The 27,318-nt window shown below is 39.1% G+C and overlaps 1 protein-coding gene across 5 annotated transcripts; it reads right to left on the bottom strand.

The window, feature by feature from the left end:
* Positions 1-747: 747 nt before the first annotated feature.
* flnca (filamin C, gamma a (actin binding protein 280)) lies at positions 748-21,628 on the bottom strand. 5 transcript variants are annotated; one of them, XM_073943376.1, is made up of 48 exons: positions 20,913-21,628; positions 17,440-17,688; positions 16,661-16,758; positions 15,724-15,874; positions 15,457-15,575; positions 15,279-15,356; positions 15,007-15,169; positions 14,722-14,922; positions 14,543-14,596; positions 13,808-13,945; positions 13,537-13,663; positions 13,275-13,411; positions 12,998-13,191; positions 12,785-12,898; positions 12,493-12,636; positions 12,227-12,350; positions 11,988-12,148; positions 11,803-11,893; positions 11,558-11,727; positions 11,335-11,452; positions 10,832-11,094; positions 10,145-10,742; positions 9,878-10,054; positions 9,336-9,498; positions 9,080-9,240; positions 8,789-8,956; positions 8,578-8,701; positions 8,233-8,389; positions 7,966-8,155; positions 7,849-7,872; positions 7,512-7,759; positions 7,239-7,338; positions 7,004-7,144; positions 6,793-6,921; positions 6,530-6,703; positions 6,282-6,443; positions 5,993-6,196; positions 5,734-5,886; positions 5,514-5,636; positions 5,177-5,422; positions 4,824-5,093; positions 4,590-4,727; positions 4,389-4,504; positions 3,985-4,117; positions 3,709-3,885; positions 3,018-3,236; positions 2,721-2,933; positions 748-1,401 (listed from the first exon to the last, which is right to left on the bottom strand). In XM_073943376.1, exons 1-48 carry the CDS (start codon positions 21,283-21,285, stop codon positions 1,214-1,216), a joined length of 8,163 nt encoding a protein of 2,720 aa, XP_073799477.1. In that variant the 5' UTR covers positions 21,286-21,628; the 3' UTR covers positions 748-1,213. The 5 variants fall into 5 exon arrangements, 4 of the variants coding, with proteins under 4 accessions (XP_073799477.1, XP_073799479.1, XP_002666982.1 ...); XM_073943378.1 differs by having other exon boundaries at positions 7,512-7,756; XR_012400522.1 differs by lacking the exon at positions 14,543-14,596 and having other exon boundaries at positions 748-1,491; positions 1,658-2,933; positions 7,512-7,756.
* Positions 21,629-27,318: the final 5,690 nt, after the last annotated feature.

The following is a 27,318-nucleotide window of genomic DNA, read 5'->3' as shown; positions in this document are numbered from 1 at the left end:
ATTTCAACATGCTTTCATTATGTTACATTTCCAAAACCAGTATATTATTGGTGATGTACAATATTGCAGAAGTTTGCACTTCTTTGAGACAAACAAAAAAAGGGTCTAAGCTCCAAAGGTTGCCTATAAATCCATTTAAAACTTGGGCTATAGAGTGATTTACCTACGTCTGTACCATCCAAACGTCACTAACAAAATGAACAAATCAATCAATTAATCAAATGAACAAATTGCTTATCCAACGTTCCTCACATAGGGTGACACAGTGGCTAAGTGGTTAGCACTGACACCTCACAGCAAGAAGGATGCTGGTTTGAGTCCCGGCTGGCTCAGTTGGCATTTCTGTGTGGAGTTTGCATGTTCTCCCCGTGTTCCTGTGGGTTTCCTCCGGGTGCTCTGGTTTCTCCCACAGTCCAAACACATGCACTATTGGTGAATTAAATAAACTAAATTTACTGTAGTGTATGTATGTAAATGAGTGTGTATGGATGTTTTCCAGTACTTTGGCTGGAAGGGCATCCGCTGTGTAAAACATATGCTGGATAAGTTGGAGGTTAATTCCGCTGTGGTGACCCCTGATGGCTAAGCCGAAGTGAAAAAATTCCCCACATTTCAGGATGCAGCATGTATGCAATCCGGTTCAAGAGGATTTCAGGACTGAAGCATATCTAGGATTGACTTTAGAAAGCATAGCATTCATTGCACATTTATTATATGTCTGCACACAATGACAAAACCAAACACATAAACGGCACACTTAGTTTTATTCTTTATTTCAGTTTTCAAATGCATATAAATAGTTGGTTAAGATCATAAAATAACATTCTATAAAGCATATAAAAGCAGATACATCTATACATTGTCGGAACACAAAACCAATATTGCTGTGATGTCCCATCACCATCAAAAGTGCCTCGAAGAACAATAAATCTCCCTCAGTAAAATACACATATATTCTTTTTAGGTGGTTAAACAAAACAGAATTAGGTGGATATACCCATTTAATTATTATTAAACTTAAATTGTCACCCTTACAATAAACAGCATCCGAAACAGTATTAAAATACACTTGCGTCAAACAGGGTAGCATTAAATAAAAGTCATTAGCCTCTGAAATAAGATTCAGTCTTAAAATAAGCCTTTTACTCCACATTCTTTTCCCTGGATTAAGCTTTTTTTCTGAATTAGAAACTCTAAGCGTTTGACTTTGTGTTTAAGGAGCGCTTACATGGAAAGGACTCCCTGGTATAGTTTCGTCCCCCCATTTAACAATCACTACATAGTTTCCTTTCTCCTTCACGGTGTAGGTCACGTTGTAAAGCTTGTTTCCCATATGCTTGACTGTCACATCTTCACATGGAGTTCTAGGACCGTGGACACCAACCATGAGCATGTTTGTACCTGAAAGAAAGAAAGAAAGAAAGAAAGAAAGTAAGAAAGACTTTGCATAATTAGGGTGACAATCTTTGGCATGGGTGTTAAATCCAGTTCCTGGAGGGCCGCAGCTCTGCACAGTTTAGTTCCAACCCTGCTTCAACACAATTACCTCTAGGTTTCAAAGCAAACTGAAGGGCTCAATTACTTTTATTAAGTGTTTAATTAGGGTTGGAACTAAACTGTGCAGAGCTGCGGCCCTCCAGGAACTGGATTTGACAGCTGTGGTTTAGACAAAGGCTGCCCAAACCCGGTCCTGGAGGGCTGGTGTCCTGTATAGTACAGTTCCAACTTGCCTCAACGCACCTGCCAGGACATTTCTAGCAAACCTACTTAGAGCTTGATTAGCTAGCCCAAGTGTCTCTGATTGGGGTTGGATCTAAACTATGCAGGACACCGGCCCTCCAGGAGCGAGTTTAGGCATCCTTGATCTATGGCATTTTCACAAGACATATCCTGACCATGTATTTGGCCTTGTTTTCATACTTACTGAAGGTAATGATTGAAAAGTAGTTTGACCAATAATGTGTAGGCATTCTTTAAAAAAATGTGGGGATGTTGTAAGTCTAGTCACTGGGTCAAATAAGGACAAAAACACTGTTGGATTAAAAAGTGTTATTTAAATTTATTTGAAAAAAATAAACCCAACATTGGGTTTGTCCATTTTTGACCCTATGTTGTGACAACTGAGCAATTTGTTCAAGAGTACTTGACCAATCATCAATGGTTTCAGTTCAATGAACTGGCATTGCAATGCATAAACTGGTTGTTTTATAAAATATGAAAGCACAACGAGAGCAATTAAAATGTATATGAACCATCTGCAGATACAGATTGTGCTTTGAAAATTGCTAAACGTTGGTTTAATTATGGGCAAACCCACTGTTGGGTTATTTTTAATTTTAAATAACATTTTTAAACCTGACTTTTGGGTTTGTCCATATTTGACCCAACATTTTTTTTAACTTTGAATGTCCCGGCTAGATTATGTCTCATTAAAAAAAAACACACATATATAGTCATCCTATATGCAAATCAGTCTTTTCTAGCCTCTAAAAAAGGGTTGTCCACTCAGTCCTGGTGGGCTGTGCCCTGTAAAGATTAGTTCCACCCCAATCAGACACATCTGGGCCAGCTAATCAAGCTCTTACTAGGCTTTCTAGAAACATCTGTGCGGACGTGTTGAGGCAAGGTGGAGCTAAAATCTGCAGGACACAGGCCCTCCAGGACCAAGTTTGGACACCAAAGCTCAAAACCATTATTGACCTTTTTTGGTCTTTCTTTACCTGCTTTACTGCAGTCTACAGAAAAACTGTTCTTCTGACCCACGAAGGCTTTGGAAAGGCCAGCACCGTGACACACGACCTTACTGGCGTCTGATGTTGGCATAGAGCTGGTCAGAGAGCTGTATGCTCCGGCCATCTTGGAGGACTTGGTAACTGTTTCCACAATGACTGATGAAGTTTCGTGCAAACTGTGCCCCCCAGAAAGACGCATACCTAGAGTAAGAGACAGAAAGTTAAACTACAGCATTTGAGACATAATACTGATTAATTAGTTAGGAAATATCCATCCTACTTTACCTATGACCTTTGCTTTGAAGGGGCTGCCAACAATATGCTGCGGCCCACCATATTTGATGCAAATGAGATAGTTGCCTGGTGCCATTGGTGTGTAAGAGATTTTGTAACCTTCCTGGCACTCATTGCAATCCATTTTGACTTTTGAGGGACCGTCAATAGTAACAGATAAAGCACCAGAACCAGCCTTGCATGTGTTGACGACAAACTCAGATGGGACTCCTACAGAATAGTAAGAGCACAGGATTATTTGGAGCAAAAAACTACGGCCATGACATCGTGCTAATCATTAAAGGATTAATTCATTTGCATAATAGGAATTTATGGAAATTTCCCCCTTGTAATCCAATAGTCTTGCACTATGCAAGTTTTTGAGGATACAACACCTATAGATGTGAACTTTCTTGGAAAATTGACAATTGTTTTGCTAGGTATGACTCTTATTTCATGCTTAGGGTCATTTAGAGCCTTTGCAACTGCATTTAAACTGAAACAAAACATTGAAGATCATAGAAGTCTAATATATGGAGATACATCTGTGACTCTTCTCCTTAAGTTTTATTTTCAACTGAAGAAAGAAAGGAATGCCTTGGATAACAAGGGGTTAAGTAAATGATGAGGTAATTTTCATTCTTGGAGGGAATCAATTCTTCAACTAGCATTAGATTTGATTAATTTGTAAGTGGACCAATACCTGTGCGTCCACCCTCAAGTCCTGGACCAAAAGCAGACACCATTCCTGGATCTCCAACACTTTCTGCTTCTCCAACACGGACTTTGAATGGGCTGCCTGGGATGTGGCTTCCATTGAACTTCACGTCAATAGAGTGAACACCATTCTCACGTGGAATGAAGCGAATTGCATTTTTGTCTGTGAAGGGGTTGGGGAGAGAACAGTTAAAATTGTTATAAAGGAAGAACTATTAAGCAAATTAAATGAACAAAAGACAAAAAAATCATAACAACCCACCACTATCCAATTCGGTGACATAACACTCCTCTACCACACCAGATGGAGCGTGAACTTTTGCATCTATGACACCCCTAGCTCCATTCCTCTGAACTGCGAATGAGGCCTCCTGATTAACCTTCAAATCCTTCTCCTGCAAATGCAAAGAGAAAAGAATTGATTTCTGACTCGCTTAAATACTTGCATTCATGCAGATGGATGAATAACACACTTAAGAACATTTAATCCAAACTCAAAAAAATAATAGTATGACCCTGGATAGACATGGAGTCCAATTACAGTTCAAAGACAAAAATAAATGCCATGGGCCTGTGAGCAGAAAAGGTTGTTCTGGCTTTTGTTTCACCGATATAGTTGCTCAGCTTACTTCTTGATACATCAAGCATGTTGGCGTCTTAGCTTACCTGAAGGCTTGTAACAGTAAGTCGTCGTGCGTCATCTGATAGTGTGGCAACAGGAACAATAAAGGGACTATCTGGGATATGCTCATTATTGAACTTGATAGAAACTTCATAGTCACCTGAGAGAAGAATTGTAAAGTGAGAATGCAATCATTTCTACTGGCTTTGATGACTTTTGAGTGAAATCCTAGCAAGTAACCTCACCAGGCTCCTGCACAACATAGCTGACACCACAAGATCCATCTTTTCTGTCCTCAAAGTTGATTTCAGCCTTGCTTGGCCCTTCTACAGCAATGGACAGACCACCCGCTCCAGCCTCTCTTGTCCAAATACTGAATTCAGCTGTCATTTAGATATGCAAAAAAATGTTATGGAGTGCAATATATCATATTATCATTACAAAATGATTAGAAGAAACAAAATCTGTTTAAAACATACCGGGAACTTTTGCGACAGCTCTCTCTAGGCCTGTGCCTCCAGCCCGGACCTTGTGGAAACCTCCTTCCCCAAGTGGGCCAACTGTAAACTGGAAGGGGCTTCCAGGTACATGCTCGCCCCTGTATTTGACGTTGACGGTGTGAGAACCCATTTCAGTAGGCACAAAGCGGACTCTGTAGGTACTGTTTCCACTATCAACGATCTCTGCATCTGCCAGATTTCCACCAGGGCTGGTAACCTGCGCCGTCATTCCCTGGATCCCTGTTTCTCCTGGAAAAGGGAAAATCAATGAAGTAAGCAATCACATAAATGCTGAAGAAAAGCTGTTGTGCCCAACAAGGACTCGTCTTTACCTTCTTGCCGGATTGTACCAAAGCTACCCAGTCGGTCTCTTCCCAGGAAGGATTCAAATACATCTCTGAAAGGGTCACCACCGCCCCCGCCAACCTGTGTGCTCTCCTCTACATGTACCTCCCGCTTAGTCTCACCTCCATGTGTCTTGCTGATTTCTGTGCGCTCTGTACGTGTGTAAGTGTGGCTGCTGCGGGTGAAGGTACGAGTTAAGCGCTCCTGTGCTGACAGCATTTGAAACCAATTTCCTATGAAGAAATAAATCCAAGCGTTTTCAGACACTGTGGATGATAGTATGATTGTTAATTGTGTCTTAGAATCTCTTGTGTTGGTATTTACCTGGAATTTTTAGGTTTAGGTCGCATGTGCTGCCTACTGATGCAATAGAGGCAGCTTGCCTTTTCCTTGTTATACTCTGTTTCATTCTTCCTTCTCCTGTTACCTTCACTGTAAATGGACTTCCTATAGAGTAGGATAAGCAAGACAAATGGTACAAATCTTCATTACAGTCTGTAATGGACTGCCAGATCATATCATTGTAAAGAACCTTAAAACTAACCTGGTATGTGTTTGTCTGCAAATTTGATATTGATGATGTAGTTGCCTGGTTCGGTTGGGCAATATGTCACTTTGCATGTTCCATCTTCAACATCGTCACAGTTGATATCCACTTTACTTGGACCTTCGATTGACAATCCAAGTCCTCCATATCCTTTCAAACCAAGGTATAATGCAAATCACATTAATCAAGATTATTACAGCAAGGTGCCAGAACCTCAAGATCAAAAAACATAAGAGTAAAAAATGCAAGAACGTACCAGCATTTCTAGTGTCCACAAAAAACTCGGCCACTTCAAAGGTGTGTGCTTCAACTAGTCCTTTACCAAAAGCCTTGACCCTGCTGGCTTCTCCGATTTCCGATGGTCCAACCATAATCTTGAAAGGGCTGTTGTTTACATGTTTCCCACTCTTCCTAACACTGACCTCATGCTCCCCAACTTCTTTTGGGGTAAAGGAGAGACCTAGGCAAGGAAAGCAATTTTTAAATGCATTAAGCAATGTAAATCAGGTAAATACAGAAATGATTCCACGGCATTAAGTGCTTACCAATGTGCCGGTTGGGCAATCTCTTCAGTAGACAAGGTTCCTCCTTTCCTGATGGAGCTTTGATGCTAGCTGTTAGATAGCTCAGGTCTGTTTCTGTGATCTTTAGCGAGACGTCTGCTGCTGTGCCAACATTCAGTTGAGAACGTCGGAGCGAATCGTCACCTAGATGAACACAGGATGATCTGAAATGTAGCTATATTTCCCACATCTGATTTTTAAAAACACTAGTGATTCATTGCTTTTCATACCGGTGATCTTTGCTGTGAAGGGGCTGCCAGGGATATGGCTGTTGTCAAACTTGACAATGATGTTGTAATCACCCGGTGTTGTCGGCAAGTATGACACAGTGCAGGTGCCGTCTTTATTGTCCTTACAGCTGATTTCAGCTTTAGATGGACCCTCAACAGCAAGGGACAAACCACCTATGAAGGACAAACAAAACAGTCAGTTTTGGCATGGTTTAAAAAAAAAAACACATGCGCATTTGTTTTGAAACAACTACTTTACATACCTTGTCCAGCATTCTTAGTGACAACAGTGAAAGAAGCTGGTTTATTGACTGTTCCGTGACACAGACCTGGTCCATAGGCTGTCACCATTCCACTGTTTGTTACGTCAACGTAGAACTGCAGAGGGCTTCCTGTAAACATAATTGCTTTTAAGTCATGATTCTGTTTTTGAAGATAGTAAGTTTTGCACATAATGTCATATGTGAGTCTAACCTGGGATGTGGTTGCCATCGTACTTTATGTCCATTTCATGCAGGCCTTTCTCTGTAGGCTGAAACTGCACTGTGACTGTCCCATCTTTGTTGTCCCTGATGAACGGACGAGCTGTCTTTCCAGATGGCATACGTACTTCTCCTGTAAAAAAAAAAACAAGTGTTGTAAACTTCAGACAACAACACACAAGAGTTGCAGCACTTTTACATAAAATAAAAATAATTTGGGATGTTACCACTGAGCTCTCCTTGCTGGACAGTAAATGGGATAACTAAATTTAGAGGCTGGAACATGGGTTTGGTGTCATCTCTCGGTGCAACAGGTTGATCTGTAGCCTGAGATTACAAAGGACAAGCACACTTTAAACAATGTGCAGTTGTCATTCTGCCTTAAATATTTGGACCATATTTTTTCAAATCCCTTTTTCTTTTAATGTCCCTGGTATCAATATCAACAGAACTATCTATCATGGCACACTTCAACACACCTGTCCAGTAATATCACTCACCATGACTTGAAAAGGACTTTTTGGAATGTGTTGACCTCCAAAGCGGATTGTGATGACATATTTTCCCGGCTCGGGTGCTGTGTAATATATGTCGAAGGTGCCATCGGGATTTTCTGTAACATCCATATCCAGCTCCATGCCATTCGGGGTCTGAACTGTGCATGTTACCTTTCCTTTTCCAGCAGCCTTTGCATCCACAGTGATGACTGTCTCTTCCGACATCTGGATATTGGGCCCAAGGCTTTCTGCTTAAATAAAAACATTGTTAATATCATATCGAATGCCTCACTAGAAGTACTGGAATTTATACAATATACATCAAATTTCTGATTCTTACCAACACCATGTCCGCCAATAGACACTGCAAGCAAGCAAAAAATAAATAAATATCAGTAAAACAAGAGTACGAAACTTTGAAAACACAAGTCACAAATCACCAAAGTGGAAATGATACCTGTGAGCAGACACTTGCTGGCATCACCAGTAGGAAAGGCTTGGACATTGTAAGGTGAATATGGAATGTTATCGCCGCCATATTTAATAGTTATGGTGTAGCGGCCAGTCATGTCTGGCACATAAGACACGGTGTAGGTTCCATCTCTGTTGTCATGAATGCTGGCTTTTTTCGGCTTTCCTTCTGGATCCTAAAATGGAACAAACACCGCTTTTAAATGTACTGCTTTTGCAATATATATTTCTTATATATGTGGAGAAAGCTCACTAGAATTTGAACTGTCAGAAGGCCTTTCCCTGCATCACGAGCGTCAATGGTAAACTCCACTGGTAGACTGGCAGCCACTCCTGTAGTGTCCAAGCCAGGTCCACTAGCACGTACCTTACTGGCATCATGCGAGGGAGCTGAATTAACTTTGTAAGGGCTGTTGACCATCACAAAATGGAAGGAAACAAATGATTTTAAGTCATATTGTTGTCATAACAGCAAAATATGGTGTAAAATATCGGCATCTAATCTTGCTTCTGAATTGACTCTACTCGGCTCCAACACACTTTCTTTAATACAATGTTGGACCACCCTGGTCTAAAATGTATGCCTTTATAATCTTACCTGCTAGGTACTTCTTGGTTGGCATATTTAACAGACACAGTGTGCGGCCCCTCCTGCGCAGGGGTATAGTTGACAGTGTGTGTTCCATCCCTATTGTTTTTAACAACAACAGGCTCCAGAGTTCCTAAAAGATGGAACATGTTCAGTATTCTGAAGACAAAGGGAGTAAATAGTTCCAAAGTAATTAGTTTATTAAATTTGATTTATTTACCTTTTGGTCCATACAGCTGTACCTCTAGAGGAGCCACTCCAGCTTTGCTGCAGTCCACAGTGAAGGTTTGTGGAACATGTGCAGTAACTTTGTTTGCAAGTCCAGGACCAGAACACTTCACCTTACTGACATCCACCACATCCTTAACTTGCACCCGAAATGGACTGCCTAAGAACAGTAAAAGAACATTTTTACAGTGAAGTTTTACAGTCGAAATAAAAGGCATATGTGTAGATAATAATATAGATGTAGTTCATATGTTTATATGTATTTAAAAAGATTCTATTTTACCTGGAATAGGCTGGCCTCCGTAAGCAATATTGATATCATAGTCTCCAGCAGTGAAAGGCATATATTCAACACTGCAGCTACCGTCTTTGTTGTCTTTGCAGAGCATTTTAGCCTCTGATGCACCTTCGATGGTTAAGCCCAAACCAGCTGTCCCAGCACCCCTTTAAACGATAAGCATGGAGAAATAAACTTAAATCTAATCCGGTTTTAAAGCAAAATGTACTGTTTTTCTTTCTGGACCTTTATATATGCGTACCTTGTCTCTACTGTGAAGCAGTTGGGTTTGTTGACTATCCCACCTTCCAGGCCTGGACCATAAGCCCGGACACGTGTTGGGTCACAACCTTCAACAACTGACACCTTAAAGGGACTTTTAGGAACAGCAACTTCATCATAAAAGACCTCAATCAGGTGCAAACCTATAAAAATCCAAAAACTATTTCAACTTGAAGAACTCTCACTTTATGCCATTTCTACCTCATAACTTACAGTCTTTCAAATATCACATATTGAACTGAATGTATGAAATCAGAACCTTTTAAAGTTTAAACGTTTTCAGGTTCTGCAGTGCTTCTAATGATCTGCTTTAACAGTGACCTGCAGCTGTTGTCGGGTTTAATACAAGCTGGCCCTTGTCAGGGACACAACTATTTCATGATCTCTTTTTACAATGCATTTGCTATTTATAACCTCTCTCCCTTCATCTGCCAAATACTCTCATTCATTATCCCTCCAAAGCTCTGAATATATATGTGTGTGTGTGTGTGTGTTTCTTATATAAGCGTTTTAGTTACATACCATCCTCGAAAGCTGTATATTCCACTCTATATGTGCCATCACCCTTATCAGTGATATATGCATCCGTGTTTGCGCCTGATGGATTGATGATACGAATCTTAACATGATTGCCTCCTTTGGTCTTGGCATGGGCCCGTGCATCCACAATGAAGTGTGTTGTCACCTCCCTGAGGACCCCTTGGGTGACAAACACAGACAATATTTAATTGATTTACGGTTTAAAAAATAATCGCATAAAACTGCTAATATTTTATTTTTTAACCGTACCTTTGGGCTCAACTCCTGGTCCATAGACTTTAATTCCACTAGTGTCCACAGATGGCTCCACTTTCACATGTATGGGACTCTTGGGCACCTGCTGACCTCCATATTTAATGGTAATAGTGTGTACCCCATGAAAGAGTGGGGTGTAGGTGACAGAAAATGTCCCATCTTTGTTGTTTTGAATGCAAACTTCAGCTTGAGCCCCTGAATCTGACACAATCTCAATGGTGAGTTCAGCCTCTCCGGCTCTACTGCAGTCTACTGTGAAACTGGCCACCTCGCCAGCTTTGGCCCTTTCCAGTCCTGGGCCACTCGCTGTAACCTTGCCAGCATCCAGAGCTGGCTTGACAACTGCTTTAAAAGGAGAGCCAGGGATATGAGCCTCCCCATAAAGAATATTGATGTTGTAGTCCCCAGCTTCTGTGGGCAGGTAGACAACTGAGCAGGTTCCATCACCATTGTCTTGGCATTCAATCTTAGCCTCACATGGACCTTCCAATGTTAGACCCAGACCACCAGCACCTGCTCCTTTCGTGTCTATAGAGAACTTTGCTGGCTGGCCCACAATACCACCCTTCAGTCCTGGTCCATAGGCCCGAACCTAGTGAGAAATCCAGTAACATCCTATTATAGAACTTATTCATTAATGTTACTGAACACAAAAAATCTATAGGTAAGATGCCATCTTACCTTGGAAGGATCAGCAGGCATGAGTCCCTCCACAGAAAAGGGACTTTCTGGAACAGGGTTCCCATCATAGGTGATGTCTACCTTGTAATGGCCCTCCTCAGGTGGGATGTACTTCACACAGGTGGCCTCCTTTGTCTTGTCTGATTCCAGCTTACATGGTATTGGTCTGCCAGAGGGTGAGGTTATGCTCACATTTACCTTACCCTGTCCACCAGCCCCTTTTGTGTTCACAATAAACTCCTGGTCCTTTCCAACTTCCACTTCTGCAACACACACACAGGACTAAGTTACAATCGGAGCAATATGCATTTACACTTTATTACAGCCAATGTGTCCAGTCCTAGAGGGCCTCTTACAAGTACACAGTTTAGCTGAAATAGTTAATCAGGGTCTTCAGATTAATTTGAAATTGATTAAGCTGACTTTTAATTCTTATAAAGTATAATTCTTAATAAAGTATAATTCTTTATAAAGTAAGAAAAGTGTTGAGTTAAAATGCTTACTTTCATTAAGACCTTGAACTTTGACTTTGCCAAGATCAAGTGAAGGGGCGACTGTGATCTTGAAAGGACTTTTGGGAATGGGATCCCCACCGTGTGTGACCACAATAGCCATCTCACCCTATTTGCGAAAGATTTGGCATTTAATAAGACATAACAGTTACTTCCATAAATAAAATTTGTTCAAATCAAACTCAAAATACAACAGACGACAGCGAACCCTGACCTGATGAAGAGCTGTGTACTTCACAGTGTAGGAGTAGTCATGGTTATCAATGATCTCAAAATCCTTTACAGCATTTCCTTTGGCAGCTGTTTTGAAATGCACCTCTGGTTTTGCCTTTCCTGCTCCTTTGGTGAAGATGGTGAAATGGGTTGGAATTTCCACCTGAACGCCTGTAAAGTAGAGCTGTGTCAGTTGATTGGAATTTCTCCAGGGCTCACGTTCTTAAAGTTGTGGATTACACCCACCTGTCTTGTTAATTCCAGGACCTTCAGCTCTGACTTTACCAGCATCATGAGATGGGTCCACCTTGACTTTGAATGGGCTGCTGGGGATTTCCTGTGTAAAGATTTTTTTTTTTGAAATGACGAGTTCAATTAGCATTAGTGCACCATTGGGTCTAAGCAAGAAGCATGTTCGTCCACTGCTTTACCTGATCTGCAAAGACAACCATGATGGTGTAACGGCCAGGGCCAGGAGGTGTATACTTGACAGTAAAGGTGTCATTGTCATTTTTTATGATGTCAAAATCTATATCCGCCTCTGCTGGACCCACCACACCAGGGGCACATTTGATCCCAATGCTGACATCTCCTAAAGGATAGTACAACTAGTTAGCCATACTAACACTCATTTATTTATGCCATGTAAAAATTAACTCATTATGCAAACCTTGGCCAGCTTCACTACAGTCGACAGTAAAGTAAGTGGGCTCATTTGCCTTCAGGCCGGTTTTCTCAACTCCAGGTCCATAGACCTTGACTTTGTCAGGGTGGCAGCCTTCACCAACAAGAACCTTTTAAAGACAATAGGTTTAAAAGAACAATTAGCAGTGAGTGCAAACCAAGAGGTGAAACCTCAAAGAAAAATGACTCATTTAATCTTGTCATTCCATCCCAGCATAACAAAAATGGAAATACTACAGTGGGTATACTCACTCTAAAAGGACTTTTAGGTATGTTGACCTCCCCCCAGGTAATTATAATGGTGTGCTTCACTGGCTTGGTTGGAACATACACACAAACAAAAGTGCCATCTCCTTTATCAGTAATCTGGATGTCAATCACACAGCCTTCAGCATCCTAGGAGAAAAGCCCACCATTTAGCAAGCTTGTCCAAAATATCCAAATTCACATTTGCACATATGTTCTTTCATATTTGTCCTGATTCTACAGGCATGACCGATTTGTCGACACTGAAAAACTTTGAGCGTATTACATTTGGACATACCTGAGCATAGATCTTCAGACCTCCCTTGCCCGCTTCTCTGGCATCGACAGTGAATTGTGTTGACTTGTTGACAGTAACTCCAGTGGGCTCCAGGCCTGGCCCAAATGCTTTGACCTGCACATGAGATCCATTAGATAACATAGCACTGACCCTCAGAGCAAATTTGAAGAAAGTAAGAGATTCAGTGGTCATAATTTATGTTATGTTAATCACCTTCTCGGGAAAGACGTCATTGGCTGCTGGAAGGATATGGGCCATGAAGGGGCTGTCTTTGATATCTTCATCATCACAGATAACATGAACTGCATAATCTCCGGGTTCAGTGGGCCAGTAGCGCACATCACAGGAACCGTCACCCTTATCATCACACTCTATCTTTGCTTGAGAGGGGCCCTCAATAGAAAACCCTTTTAAAGAAAAATGGTTCACTCAGGAAAATCGGATGAGATGAGTTACTAGAATAAGTTACTCTCCATCCAGATATACCAACCTAGAGTTCCTACTTCTGTGCCAATAGCCTCAACAACAAAGTCAGCTGACTTGCCAACCATTCCAGTCTTCAAGCCAGGACCCCAAGCTCGCACCTTTTGGGTTCCAGCTTCCTTGCTGACCTCTACCTCAAATGGGCTAAAAAAACACGTTTTAAACATTGATTAGACAGGACATAGAGTACAAAGAAGAGATGCTGACTCGTAGGAGATTCTGTATGTTTGCATTACACTGTTTAACTAAGTTGTACTATTAGCTCTCACCTGCGTGGGATAGGTTGTCCTCCCCATGTGATGTTCACAGTATATTTTCCAGGCTTAACAGGACAATAGTCACACTTGAACACTCCATCACCAACATCACACACTTTCACAGGCACCTCTACTCCACCTGAAAAGAGATGCATGCAATATTTAGCATTTCAAAATTTAGATAGATTAATTAATGAGCAAGGATAACTAAGAATTCAAGCAATGAAGTTTTCTTGGAAAGGCTTTCTGAAAGAATATAGGTTTTGACGCCACCATGACTCACCAGGCCCTTTCACAGACACCTTCAGCTCCCCAGTTCCTGCTCCTTTGGTAAAAACTGTGAAATCCGCCACTTCCTTAACCCGAACACCTTTAGGCTGTAGTCCTCTGCCAGTTGCACGGCAGGCATTGGCATTGCTGGCTGATGGGGGGAAACAAAATAGAGCAATTATAAAATGTCCAAATGCACAGATTAAGGCACTGTTAGTAAGAAATGCTAGGAGCTGTGCTTCTGATGAGCTGCGTTCATGGCAAACTGGAATGTGTCTATGCTGCTTTGTTTGGTCACAGATTTTGATTTACGACAATTGAAATATGCAGTACACAGGACATTATAAATAAGAATACAAAATGACCCATGTCAGATCGCTGGAATGGTAACTTTATGAACACTCAAACAATGATGCACCCAAAATACTTTGGTCTGTTACAACAATAAATACAACTACAGTACAAGGCTAAACTCCTAAAAAAAATTCGTACACACAATGCACATGCAGATATCCTGTCTCTCTTATAAGAGTTGTACCAACAACTTAGGAAATGCCAAGTTCACATACTCAGCCCAATACCACTTAATACAATGCATACACACTTTGGCTTTACCCTTTTCTATCATGCCTCAATGTGGGTGTTTTGAGGCATGATAGAAATCAAGCTGTCGCAAACAAGCAAGAAGCTAAGCTTTATACATTGTAGTGCGCAATGAGACATAGACCAAAATTCTGTGGCGGCACACCTTTCTTTTTCTGAGGGGGTATCTGCTTTGGAGCTCCGGGTGGTTTAAGATGTGCTACAAAATAAATAATTGTTTTTCTTTGTTTTGTTTCGTTTTTTTAATTGTTGCCCTCTCTTCCAAAAATACCAAGACATTTATCGAAATCACAGCCAGATATACAAGAACAATCAGATGCTTACCCTCAGAGATGTTCACTTTAAAAGGGCTGCTGGGAATAGGCTGCCCAGCAAAGGTCACATGGATGGTGTGTGGTCCCTCCAGCACAGGTTTGTAGGTGCAGCGGAAGATGTTATCACCCTTGTTTTCAAGGATAACTTCCACAGTGTTGTTTTTATTCTGCGGGTCCACAATGACCACGCTAACATCTCCAGCCCCAGCACCTAAAATGGGTGAGACAGAACTATGAGCACATCTTTATGTACCAAACACAAATCCTTCAAATTTCTCCAGAGCATTCTGCTAACCTGCAGTGTAGATGTCAAAATAGGTAGGTTTGTGGGCCACATTGCCCTCCGGCTCCAAACCTGGACCTCGAGCTTGAACTTTATTAGGATCACCCAGAGCCTTCGCCACATTCACCATGAATGGGCTCTTATCAATGTCCTGACCAGCAAAGAGTACCTTCACCTGTGACATAAAATAACAAATAAACACCCATGACTATGTATATCTGCAAACTATTTATATCCTCAAATGGACAATATACAATGATTCCAGTTCTTGTACAGATGCGTACCTTGTGACGTCCCTCAACCTTAGGCACATAGGTGACAGAGAATGTCCTTTTCTTGTCATTGTTGGCAACAACTTTGGCCTGACAAAATCAAAAGATGAGTTGAAGTTTAAGATGTCAATGATGGCATTCTTTTGCCACATTTATAGTATGTTAGAGAAGCATATCAGTCATTTCTCACCTCCTCAGTGTGACCCTCTGGGTCTTCTACATATACAATCACTTCACCGAGTCCAGCCTCCAGTGTTTCAACAGTAAATACTGCTGGTTTCAGAACCATGTTCCCCTGAGGCTCAATACCTGTTTTTAATCAATAGATCAATAAGGGTATTGGGTATTACTATTTGTGCAACTCTTTAGTATTAGCTTTCGTATAGACAAAGTACTTCTCGTGATGTTTTAAGACAACTGCGCTTGCAATCCTGAGCTTCAGTTTACGTTTACTCACCTGGTCCATAGGCCTTGGCCTTTTTGGGGTACAGCTGCTTTGGCTTAACAGGGGCTCCAGGCTTCAGTTTAGCTTTGGGAAACTGAGAGAGGTATGTCATCACTGAATGCTCATCCACATCTGGATCCACAATTTCCTCTGGAGCAATCACCTGGAGATTAAACATTTATTAGATGATGTTAGATGAGAAATAAGTACACTGAGCTTCATTCTCTAGTCACTGCCTTCAAATTGTGTGTGTGCTAATAACTAGACGTTTAGTCAGAAGGCTTGTTTACGGTGGGATAAACAAAGCAGAAAGAAGCCACGCCCTCCAGCATTTTTTTTTTCACCATAACACTTGTGCCACAAACTATATTTATCCACAGAGTGGTGAGGTTTGAGGGTGGCCTTCAACAAGCTAAGGGCAGGATTCAGCAGAAGCCAGACCCCCCCCCCCACATCCCCTCAAGAGTCAGCAGGGAATTCAACCCCAAGAATTTATGACACACACACTACACCATCCTTGGAATCTCACGGTTATCCAGTGAAGATAATGGAGCAGGCACCACTGTATGCCAAAGTGCTGAAACCACACAAACGCTCATGGAAGCAGTGTGTAAGCACCGTTTACACCTGTTATTATGATATTTTTAATCCAATTTTGAGTCATTTTCTTTTAATATACTAAATTTTTCCTTACTTCTGGGCTTCACAGAGCACTCCCATGAAAGTGAGTCTGTAGAATGTAATAAAATGAGAGGGCAGGGTCTCAACGAAATCCAAGCAAAAGTGGCCACAAGAGATGAATTTGAACACATGCTAATATGAGGTGGTAATGCGTCACGGTTGACCACTTGTGAATGGATCACTTAAACCACATGTTTAATACCAAGTGGAAATGGAGCCTATTACACATTTGTTGTACAAGTGGTGTTGATATTGAGGGGATGTTCACCTGTGGCACTCCGAGCCAGTCATCGGCCTGCTGCATGGCCTCACGAGCATTTTCCACTGGCTGGTTGGGGTCCCATGTTTGCCAGTCAGGGCACAGACCTACATAAAGAGTTAAAGTTATATGATAGAATGATGTTTTAGACCACAGCTGCACATAAAAATGAAGAAACCACTGAGAATCAGGCGTACCATAAACCTTGTCTGCAGTTTAATAATTGTTTAGAAAAACCATCTAAAGAAACATATACTGTAGCCTAAATGTACAAAGATAACTGTAATGCTGTGATCTGTCAAAAGCCAGCAGCACCCTGTATGGTCATGACTGTCGCACAGGGACTGTTTCATATCAGCTGCACTGAAGTAAACACTTTAGTTCACTACCCTGTCCTCTGCGACCAAAGAGTGGCGCAGGAAGCAGGTCATGAATGAGTTTCAGTAACTAAATAAGGCTCAAGTGCACTGGCATATTAAGGAATAGTTCACCCCAAAATGAAAACATGCTCAGTTACTCACCCTCAAGTGGGTCCAAACATTTCTGAGCTTATTTTTGAAGAACACTGGTAACCGTTACATATTAGCTATGTTTCCATCCAAATATGAGAATTATGGTCTGTTTTTATTATTTTTTTTGTGTGAACAATCTCTTTAAACTCTATAACAAACAAGCTAAACGTAACATGATCAAGGTTTAACATGAAATGTTTGCCTCACCTAATCACAACCGCCCAAGGTCAAACCAAGCAAGCAGCTACACCTGATAATGTGAGAATGTCTGCTTACCAGGGGCACAGTTGTCCACTAGGGCGCCAAGAGCCTTGCCATCCCTCCAGTCCTTGTTGAAGTTGTTAATAGGCAGCTCTGGCACTTTGTTCTGAATCCAGCCCAGCAATCTCTGTTTGGGAGTCAGTTTCTTAACCTCCTCGTCGTCCTCATCATCCCACATGGGCATGGAGATGGAATAATGGAGAATAAGCGTCCAGATGAGACCCAGAATCAGCTTCAGGTTCCCGTCTACAATGGCTTTGCTGTCTATAAAGGTCAAAGGCAAGAAAAATGTTTGGGCAAATGGATCCATGTTACTTAACAAACTGACAAACTCTACGGTCAACTTGACATCCTTTCCAATCATGAGAAGACTTCAAATAGTTGGGATGCCAGTGTACTCAACAGATGATTCTACATTTACAAAATGGCTGGTACTTTGGAAATTTCCAGCAATAACTGCTATGTTACGTTTTCACGAATCTGCCAAAGGCCACTGTGCACCTTTTTTTTTAGATCTCAAATCTTTCTCACGAGTGCCTGCTCTCAAGTAAATCCACCAAAATCGGCAGTTGTCTGACTGAATGATCGACTGACCCACCTTCCTCTATCCTCAAACCCAACTGATAGTGTTTTTTTAAAAAGCACAGATTGTCCAGGACCCACCCACTTCCCTAAACCCAACCAACAGTGTTTTTAAAAGCAATCTAGAAAAAGAAAAGCCCTCGCGAAAACCTGATTTTTACCACGTTTTCAGATCTTACCACATTCTCATCCTGTTATTTACTTTTTTTTTTTGTTTTTGATTTCGTCTTACCTGCTTTCTTGAACCGTTCTTCACTGGACTAAAACACCGTTGTCACGGTCAAATCCACTTTGCATCTCAAGCAAGCCTTAGGACAAACTTGAAACCACCTTCCATACGGAGATAAGACGAGGTTCGAATACGAACGTCCGTGTTGCGTTCTTTTTAAAGCTATACATTCCTTTGGCTACATAATTCGAGATCTCCAAAAATGTATATAGGGGTACGTTTTCAGAATGAGCCCATGTTGTTACTTTGACGTGCCATTATTTTCAATGACTACCATATTCAAATAAACAAGTACACACATGCTACTGCAAAGACTGAAAAAAACTTATAGTAAAGTGACATTTCTAAAAAAAAACATTTCTGCCTTAGTTTACTTTAGCATCTCAGAAACAGCACTGATATATTTAGACAACTATCTAACTATTTAACTCAAATGTCTAAACACCCCAAACAGCAGCTCTAAACAATGGCCTCTTAAAGGGATGGTTCACCCCCAAAAAAATCTGTCATCGTTTACTCACTCTCTTTTACTGGTTCTATTATATTTGAGATTCTTTTTTTCCGTTGAATATAGGAAAATGTTAGCCTTAAACTTACTTCAATCACATTTTTTAGGATTACGCTGCAATAAATATCAATGGCTACCAGTATCTAACATTCTTTAATATATCATCTTTTGTGTAAACTATCCCTTTAATTACAAATCCACAGTGAGATCACTTTACTCCATATTCGTTAAGGCTCCGTCAAGTTAACTGGTCGAATCTGATATGACCTTTCACCTTTACCCAACAAACAACTGTATCCCATAAACGGATTTTCCATTTCACTGACACTACTTGTGCGCAGCGCTGAAATACTACTCCCAGGCTCTGACCCGACACCTCAGCTTTGAAGTGAGGTAAAGAAGTGAGCATTTGACTGCTGATAATTTTATGTGAGAGAGATTTGGCAGTCAACCCCACTGAGATACAAGAGTGTAAATAGCCTGATTATAAGCACCAAACACTGCAGTAACAACAGCTAGATTTATTGGTGTGAGATCATGTCATTTCTATTAATAAATAATGAATAGGTCAACAAATATTGTAACCAAGCTTGTACAAAACTCGGTCTTGATGTGCTTTCCAAATGAAAGACCAGGATGTGATGTTCTAAGAAGGATCTATTTCTAATGTATCATTTAACTGAGCATACAAATTTGTTTCATTGGTGTGTAGTTCATTTAGTCATTTGGATAAATTATTTTTCTTAAAGTGTGAATCTGTCTAATTAATGCATAATAATGACATTAGGTATTGTGACTTTTATTTTATACTGTAAATGTGTTAAAGAAGATATGCCCTAGCTTGGGGTAAACATTTAAATACATTTACAAATCTGATAGTAAGCAGATTTTGTGATTTGTGAGTCTTTTAATATAATCAAATGATTATTGTTCACTATTGCTACACTGAATGGCATTTTGGTAACTATATCTTGTAATAAAGTTATTAACTATAAAACACCTTAAAGTTAAAATATAATTCGCTTATCTGCTGCTTAACCTTCTTCTGTCGAACACAAAATAATTCATAGTGAGGATTATTGGAATAATATGGAAGTCAATGGCTACTTCTTCCAATATGCTTCAGAATATCTTACTTTGCATTTTAAGGAAGAAAGAAACTCATTAAAGTTTACGTTCACTCCAGTGTGCATCAATGGTGAGGACGTTGTTATGTTTGTGTGAACTGTCCCTTTAAAGCAGCCACTATTGTTCTAATGCTTGACAGCCCCTTCTCATATGTCATATTATAAACATTACATTCCCACATTACACTGTAAAAATATCTGTTAATTAAAACAAGTTCTGCATTTTGTGATTTCACAGGTGTTTTCTGTTTATTTACAGTTGTGAATTGCATTATGGGACTTTTATTTTTGCTCCCTCCACTATTGATGGTAAAAAAAAACAAGACCACATCACATCAGTCTTATGTTCTTTGCACTGGTTGCATCGTGTCACTTTTTAAAATTCTGCTCTTGGTTTTTAAATCACTAAATGGCTTGGCTCCTTCTTATCTGTCAGACCTTTTGACTGAACATCAGTCTGGTTGGTCTCTTTGGTCATAAAACCAGAAACTATTATGCATCCCTAAGTTGAGGCTGAAATGCAGTAGTGACCATGCTTTAGCAGTATGGTCCTTCATTGTGGAATGCTTTGCCCCTGTGTATAAGATCTCTGTTGTCTGTTTTTAAATCTATGTTGAAAACTTACCTTTGATTTAGCATTTTATCAGTGAGAATTGTTTGTTTTAGCTTTAATTTGTTATCTTTCTCTTTGTGATTTATATTGTGCAGCACATTGTTCAACCTTTGGTTGTGTTTAATAGTGCTATATAAATAAGATTGACATTGACAAAATATCTCAACTCTCAAAGCGTGACTTTTTTAATAGTTTGAGACGATATGTAGTTTAACAAATAATATATAGAGAATTAAGTATGTATATTAACAGAAAATAACGGCTTATCATTATGTCAACATTAAAAACTTAGAAAAGATAAAGATCCCATAATGCAATTCAAAAGCATAATTTAGCGGGAAAACTTGAATCACAATTACAATAAACTCTCAATTTGCTAATATTTTGTTATCACAAACAGTAGTTAGACTGAAGATGAGCAGATCTTACCTATTGACACCAGTTTGATTCTCTCCCTGTCCAGAAACTCCAGCGCCACCGACACGTTCTCCAGCTTCATCTGTCTGAAGTTTGGCCTGACGTGATGTTTTCTGTACATTTTCTTCTGACTGAGGACTTCCAAAAGCGAGATGAGTTTGAGGCCATCGCCCAGGTCTTTCTGCAGGTCAGTGACGCCCTTATTAACGCATTTGAGGTGTTCATTGCACCACCTGGTGAAGGTGTTCTGTTGGATCTTCTTCCACGGCGCGTCCTCGGCCAGGTCTTTCTCGGTCGCCGGCATCTCCTCCTCTTCCTCTTCTCCAAGGTCTGTGCCTTGGTAATACTGCGGCGGCAGGTCGTCTAAATGTGTGTAATTGCTCATGGTGGGACTGCTGCTTTTATACTAATAACGCTGGAAGTTCGCAGCTCGTCACTTTTGCGCGTGAGTGTCAGGAGCGCGCGCGCCGTTCAGCAGATCAAAAAGTTGCAGAAAAACAGACGAGCTTTCGCGGACACTTGCGAAAAGTGATCTTCTGTCAGGACGATGATAGATTATCCGATTTACGGTTTACAAGGCGGTCGGCCTCGCGTTTTTAATTCTCAACCCCTTGCTGAATGTAGTCGCTTCTTCTTAATGGACACTCGGAGGAATATCACTTTTTTTCTTCTTCAGATAGGAAAAGTCTCTGCGCAGTTTGCAGGAGTGAAACTCTGTTTGAAATGATGATGAGGGTGAGGGAAGGGGGTTTAAATGCTCACTGGACCCCTGGGATTACATCACACTGATGTCATGATGGTATACTGGAATATGACGAATTCTGAAGGATCGCGATGAGGGAGCAGATTGGTCGAAATGAGCGAGACGGGTTTGTGATTGGCCAATTAAAGCGCACTTATTTCTGTCTGTCTGGTCAGTGAAGTGGGCGGCCGCTCGTCCACTCATTTGTAAACTGTGCGGTCACCGGTTCTGCATGACAAAGTCACAGCAAAAATAGAGAGTGACGCTGCCAGCATTTTACATTATAGCGTCCATGCCACATATACTGTATATATAGGCTGTTACATGCTGTTATAAATGATCATGAAAAATGACATGTCAAACCAAATGCAACTGAGTAGAAATTAAAAAATTCTGTTTACCCTATGTACTAATACTATATATTGATGTATATCAGTTAATTAATTTCCAATTAATAAATAAACTACACTGTCAAAAATGCAGAGTTCCACACAATTCTGTTGTTCCACCACAAATTGATTAAATTAACGTAACATATTTAAGTGGATTGAACTCAAAACAATTAAGTTGTCCCTTAAAATCTTATTATTATGTTGTTTCAGCTCATTTAAAATAAGTATTTTGAACAAGCAGCAAAAATCTTTTGAAACCGGGTATTTATGCATATTTAATTGTTAAATATACTTTTTAAAAATAATTTATGAAGTTATATTAGTGTCAAACAAATCAGTTGTGAAATGAGCCTTTTCTGCATGTCTATCACTTTTGAGGAAATACAGTGCTCAGCTTGATTGAGTACACCCCATTTTGAAAATGAATATTTTTGTTTTCCATTTCTTAGTGAATATATGCAATGTATTATGGTGCATTTAAACACAACAGAGTCATTAAACAGATATATTTACTGAAATTATATTTTAGTCACCAAGCATATTTAAACACTGAAAGAATATGCAAAAAATAATTACAACCTACAAAATTTCAACCAAATTGGAGCTGTTTTTGCTTCTCTTGATTTTTTTTTTTTCTCTTTTCTAAATTTGTATTTAATATTTTTCTATAGCATAAATTTGCCTATACGAGTTTTTGAACTATTATCGAAAGTTATTTTGTTAGATTAGCTCCAGATTTGGCTTAAGCACTGACTAATCTGAAATATGCGCAAATATAATATTGGATAGCTTGCTATTAAAAATATGAATTTAAAAGAAAGATTTGTGAGGGGTGTACTTATATATGCTGAGCACCGTACATACTATTATTTACAAAAGAATAACACCATGAAAAAAAAAGATTAAAAAAATCTGAAAGTGGACGTTTATGCATTGAAAATTTCTGTATATATTTTCTTAATAATGTTTGTAACATTTTGATGTCGTTTGGATTGAAGTAGATATAGGTTTCATATTGCACTTTATGAGCAAACACAAATGGAGTTTAAATGAATTCAGTTCATTCTTGTGAGGTTATTATGTCAGATGTTCTTAGAAAATTGATTTGAAAAAAATGGAAATAATAGACTTATTTAGCATTATAGTGTTTTAAACTGTTTCTCAACAAAAGTTTCTCAACAATGTTTTTTTTTTTTTTTACTGTTTTGAATACAAATACTTTTCGGCAAACAATTATGTTATGACAGTCTTATAAAACAAATCTTTTTATAGCTTCAGTTAAAAAAAATTATCTTAAATGTGAAAATTGTCTAATAGTTTGCTTTATTAAAATAGAAATAAAACAGAAATATGGGCAGTTTATTTATCAAAAATATGGGCAGTTGCTAATATTAAAACTAACAATACTTTTTATGCAGCATATAAAATGTCAAATAATTCCTTTTTATTTAATATACGGTTGAAGTCAGAATTATTAGCCCCTTTTGATTTTATTTATTTTTTAAATATTTCCCAAATGATGTTTAACAGAGCAAGGAAATTTTTACAATATTTTTTCTTCTGGAAAAAAAATTATTTTTTAATTACAGCTAGAATAAAAGTAGTTTTTTAGTTATTTAAAAAGCCATTTTAAGGTCAAAATTATTTGCCCCTTTAAGCTATATAGATTTTTGATAGTTTACAGATCAAACCATCATTAAACAATAACTTGCCTAATTACTCTAACCTGCCTAGTTAACCTAATTAACCTAGTTAAGCCTTTAAATGTCACTTTAAGCTGTATAGAAGTGTCTTGAACAATATCTAGTCAAATGTTATGTGCGGTCATCATGGCAAAGATAAAATAAATCAGTTATTAAAACTATTATATCTAAAAATATTTTGTAAAAATCTGTTAAACAGAAATTAGGCAACAACAAAAACAGAGAGGGCTAATAATTCAGGGTGGTTGATATTTTTGACTTCAACAGTATATCTGCATGTTTTCACAACAACTTCAAAGTATCACAAATGAAGTGTTTCTAAAGACCTCAGGAACCCTCTGTTCCTTAACAAGAGTGACTTGTATCAGGTTTCAGATGACAGAAAACGTTTTCATGCTTTAATCTTAGCACAGCACGAGCTCTTTCACTTTTATCACGTTCTGTAATATAAAGCTGATCGATAATAATGTGTTCAGGAAGAAAATAAGCGTCAAAGCATCACAACTGTCTTGAGAGAATCAATTTCCAGTTTTATTAGAGGAATAATTGCGCATTGTGTTTCTCCAAATACTAATTTGTTACTTGATTCGTGTTCTAGATTGTTCTCCGTGGGGCCATGCGTGTTTTCATGAGTTGTAGATGTGTTTTTCACAGTTTATTTTGGGGATGTCCTCTCTGTGCAGAGTCATGACTCAACACAGCTGATGTGAATGTGTGTGTGACTTACTGACACAGCAGAGGCATACTGATTAACCTGCTTTTTATTTTTATCTTTTGTAGTCACACAGATTTAAAAAAAAATAGTGTGTATATACAGTTGAAGTCAGAATAATTAGCCCCCCTTTGATTTTTTTTCTTCTCTTTTTTCCCAAATGATGTTTAACAGAGCAAGGAAATTTTCACAGTATGTCTGATAATATTTTTTCTTCTGCAGAAAGTCTTTTTTTGTTTTATTTTGGCTAGAATAAAAGCAGATTTAATCATTTAAAATGTATTTTAAGGTCGAAATTATTAACCCCTTTAAGTTATAATTTTTCAATAGTCTAGAACAAACCATCGTTATACAATGACTTGCCTAATTACCCTAACCTGCCTAGTTAACTAACCTAATTAAGCCTTTAAATGTCACTTTAAGCTGTATAGAAGTGTCCTGAAGAATATCTTGTAATATTATGTACTCTCATCATGGCAAAGATAAAATAAATCGGTTATTAGAGATGAGTTATTAAAACTATTATGATTATAAATGTGTTGAAAAAAATCTGTTCCCTGTTAAACAGAAATTGGGGGAAAAAATAAACAGCAGAGCTAATAACTCAGGCTTCAACTGTACCAGTGTTTCTCAACCACGTTCCTGGAGGTACACCAGCACTGTATGTTTTGGATGTCTCCTTTGTCTGTCTCACCCATTTCAGGTCTTTCAGTCTCTGCTAATGAGCTGATGATATGAATCAGGTGTGTTTGAAGACATGGAAAATGCAGAGCTGGTGGTCCTGCAGGAATGTGGTTGAGAAACACTGGTATATACTGTTGACACAGTTGAAGTCAAAATTAGTAACCCTCCAGCCAAATGGGAATTGTTTTCCCAATTGTTGCGCATTTTTAAAAACATAATAGTTTTAATTAATTTCTAATTTATTTTGTCTTTGTCGTAGTGACTTCTCCCTATTTTTCCATCGATTCCGCTTAAAGTGCAATTTTAAGACTTAAATAGGTTATTAATTTAACTAGACAAGTTAGGATAATTAAGCAAGTTATGAACTGACACCTGTGGTCTAACCATGTTATGCAATTTAATTATGCATAATTAAGACTGTTGTTTAAGTAAACTTTAGCATCATTCCGTACAGTTTCAGGTGAGTTAACAACTTAATTGACCTAAGTAAACATAACTCAATATGAGCAAGAATTACTTTTACTACATTAGTAAATAATACTTGATATAATATGACTTAATTTACCTTATGTCAGGGTTGGTGAGGGGAAATTGGGAAAAAGGAGCGAGGACCCAAGCGCAGAGTGAAGTAGGATTTATTATTAATAAAATAAAATAAAAGGCAAAAATAAACAACCCCGAGGGGGAAAACACTACTGCAACAAACAATAAATCAAACAAACAAACAAACTTGACTGGGCAGGCAGGACAAGGCAGGACTAGACACAGCAGGACAGGTAAACATCGACAACATATGATGACGAACTCGCACAGGACAGCAGACATAAGGGGTTTATAAACTGTAGGAAATTAACAAAAAACAGATGAACATAATTAACTAATAATGGGTTAACAAGGAGGGTGGGACTAGACAATAGACGGGAGAGCGCATGACACAGAGAGACAACACAAGCCATGCGCTCACATGACAAGAACATGTGGCCAATAAGAGAACTCATCAATCGCATGTTCATGACAAGACGAGCACAACACTGAAGCACACGACAAAAAGCACGTGACCACAATGTAAACATCGGGCCACGTGCTTTGACAAAAGACGCAAGACACGAGCACACGATAGATGAACACCTTACCGTGCGCTCACACATAAGCAACGCGCATGCTTCATGTCAGCGCCAACCAAAACTGAAACCAACTAGACGGAGGCGCCGAGAATAAAGCAGCGCGCTGCTGACAGAACAAACACAAACACTAGTACAAGAGCGCGCACGTCTGACGGACGCAGAGCGTGCGCGGCCACATCAAGCGGCAGCGCGCACACTCTGCGTACACCCTTGACGGCGCGCGCGCACACAGAGACAGAAACAGGACCGGACATGGGTAGTGTCAGAGCTCTGCTACCAAAACAAGAATTTACAAAGACCAGAGTGGCAGAACCCTGACACCTTAGTATATGTGACTCAGCATAAGTAAGAATTACATTTTCTACATTAGTAAATAGTACTTCATGTGATAAAGTTACGATTACTTAATTGAATTAAGACAACAAGTTTGCATAATTCAGTTAAGTAAACCTAACAAATTACTTGGTCACACTTTACAATTTACTAACATGAACAAACAATGAACAACACGTTTACTACTGTATTTGTTCATGTTAGTTAACGTTAGTTAATGAAGATACAGTAGTTCATTGTTAGTTCATGTTAACTCATGGTGCATTAACTAATGTTAACAAGCATGGACTTGAATGTTAACAATGCATTAGTAAATGTTCAATTATGATTAATAAATGCTGTACATGTGTTGTTCATGATTAGTTCATGTTAGTAAATGCATTAACTAATGAACCTTATTGTAAAGTGTTACCAATTACTTTTTACAGTGTACATTTCACCGGAGGGCTAGTTATTTAGATGTCAATATAGTCATTTATAGTAAATGTTTATACAACACGTTGCATGTGCACACTGTATTACTAGTTAAAGTGAACTTTAATAACCTGTAATAAATGATGTAGTATATTTTAGTTTTTACTTCAGTAAATTGTGTTTAACGCACAGGGAAAGCGTTAGCAATAATGGTTCAGGTTGCATTGTTTTGTCCCCGATTGCTCTCCATAGATGGAATAAATTTAAGTTTTCTACAAAAACTTAGGTGGAACAATTACAAACTTTTATTCCAG

The sequence above is a fragment of the Danio rerio genome, chromosome 25 (assembly GCF_049306965.1).
Source record: "Danio rerio strain Tuebingen ecotype United States chromosome 25, GRCz12tu, whole genome shotgun sequence".
NCBI classification, from domain to species: Eukaryota; Metazoa; Chordata; class Actinopteri; order Cypriniformes; family Danionidae; genus Danio; species Danio rerio.
Note: the sequence above shows the minus strand (reverse complement) of the source record. Positions and strands in the feature narration are given on the sequence as shown.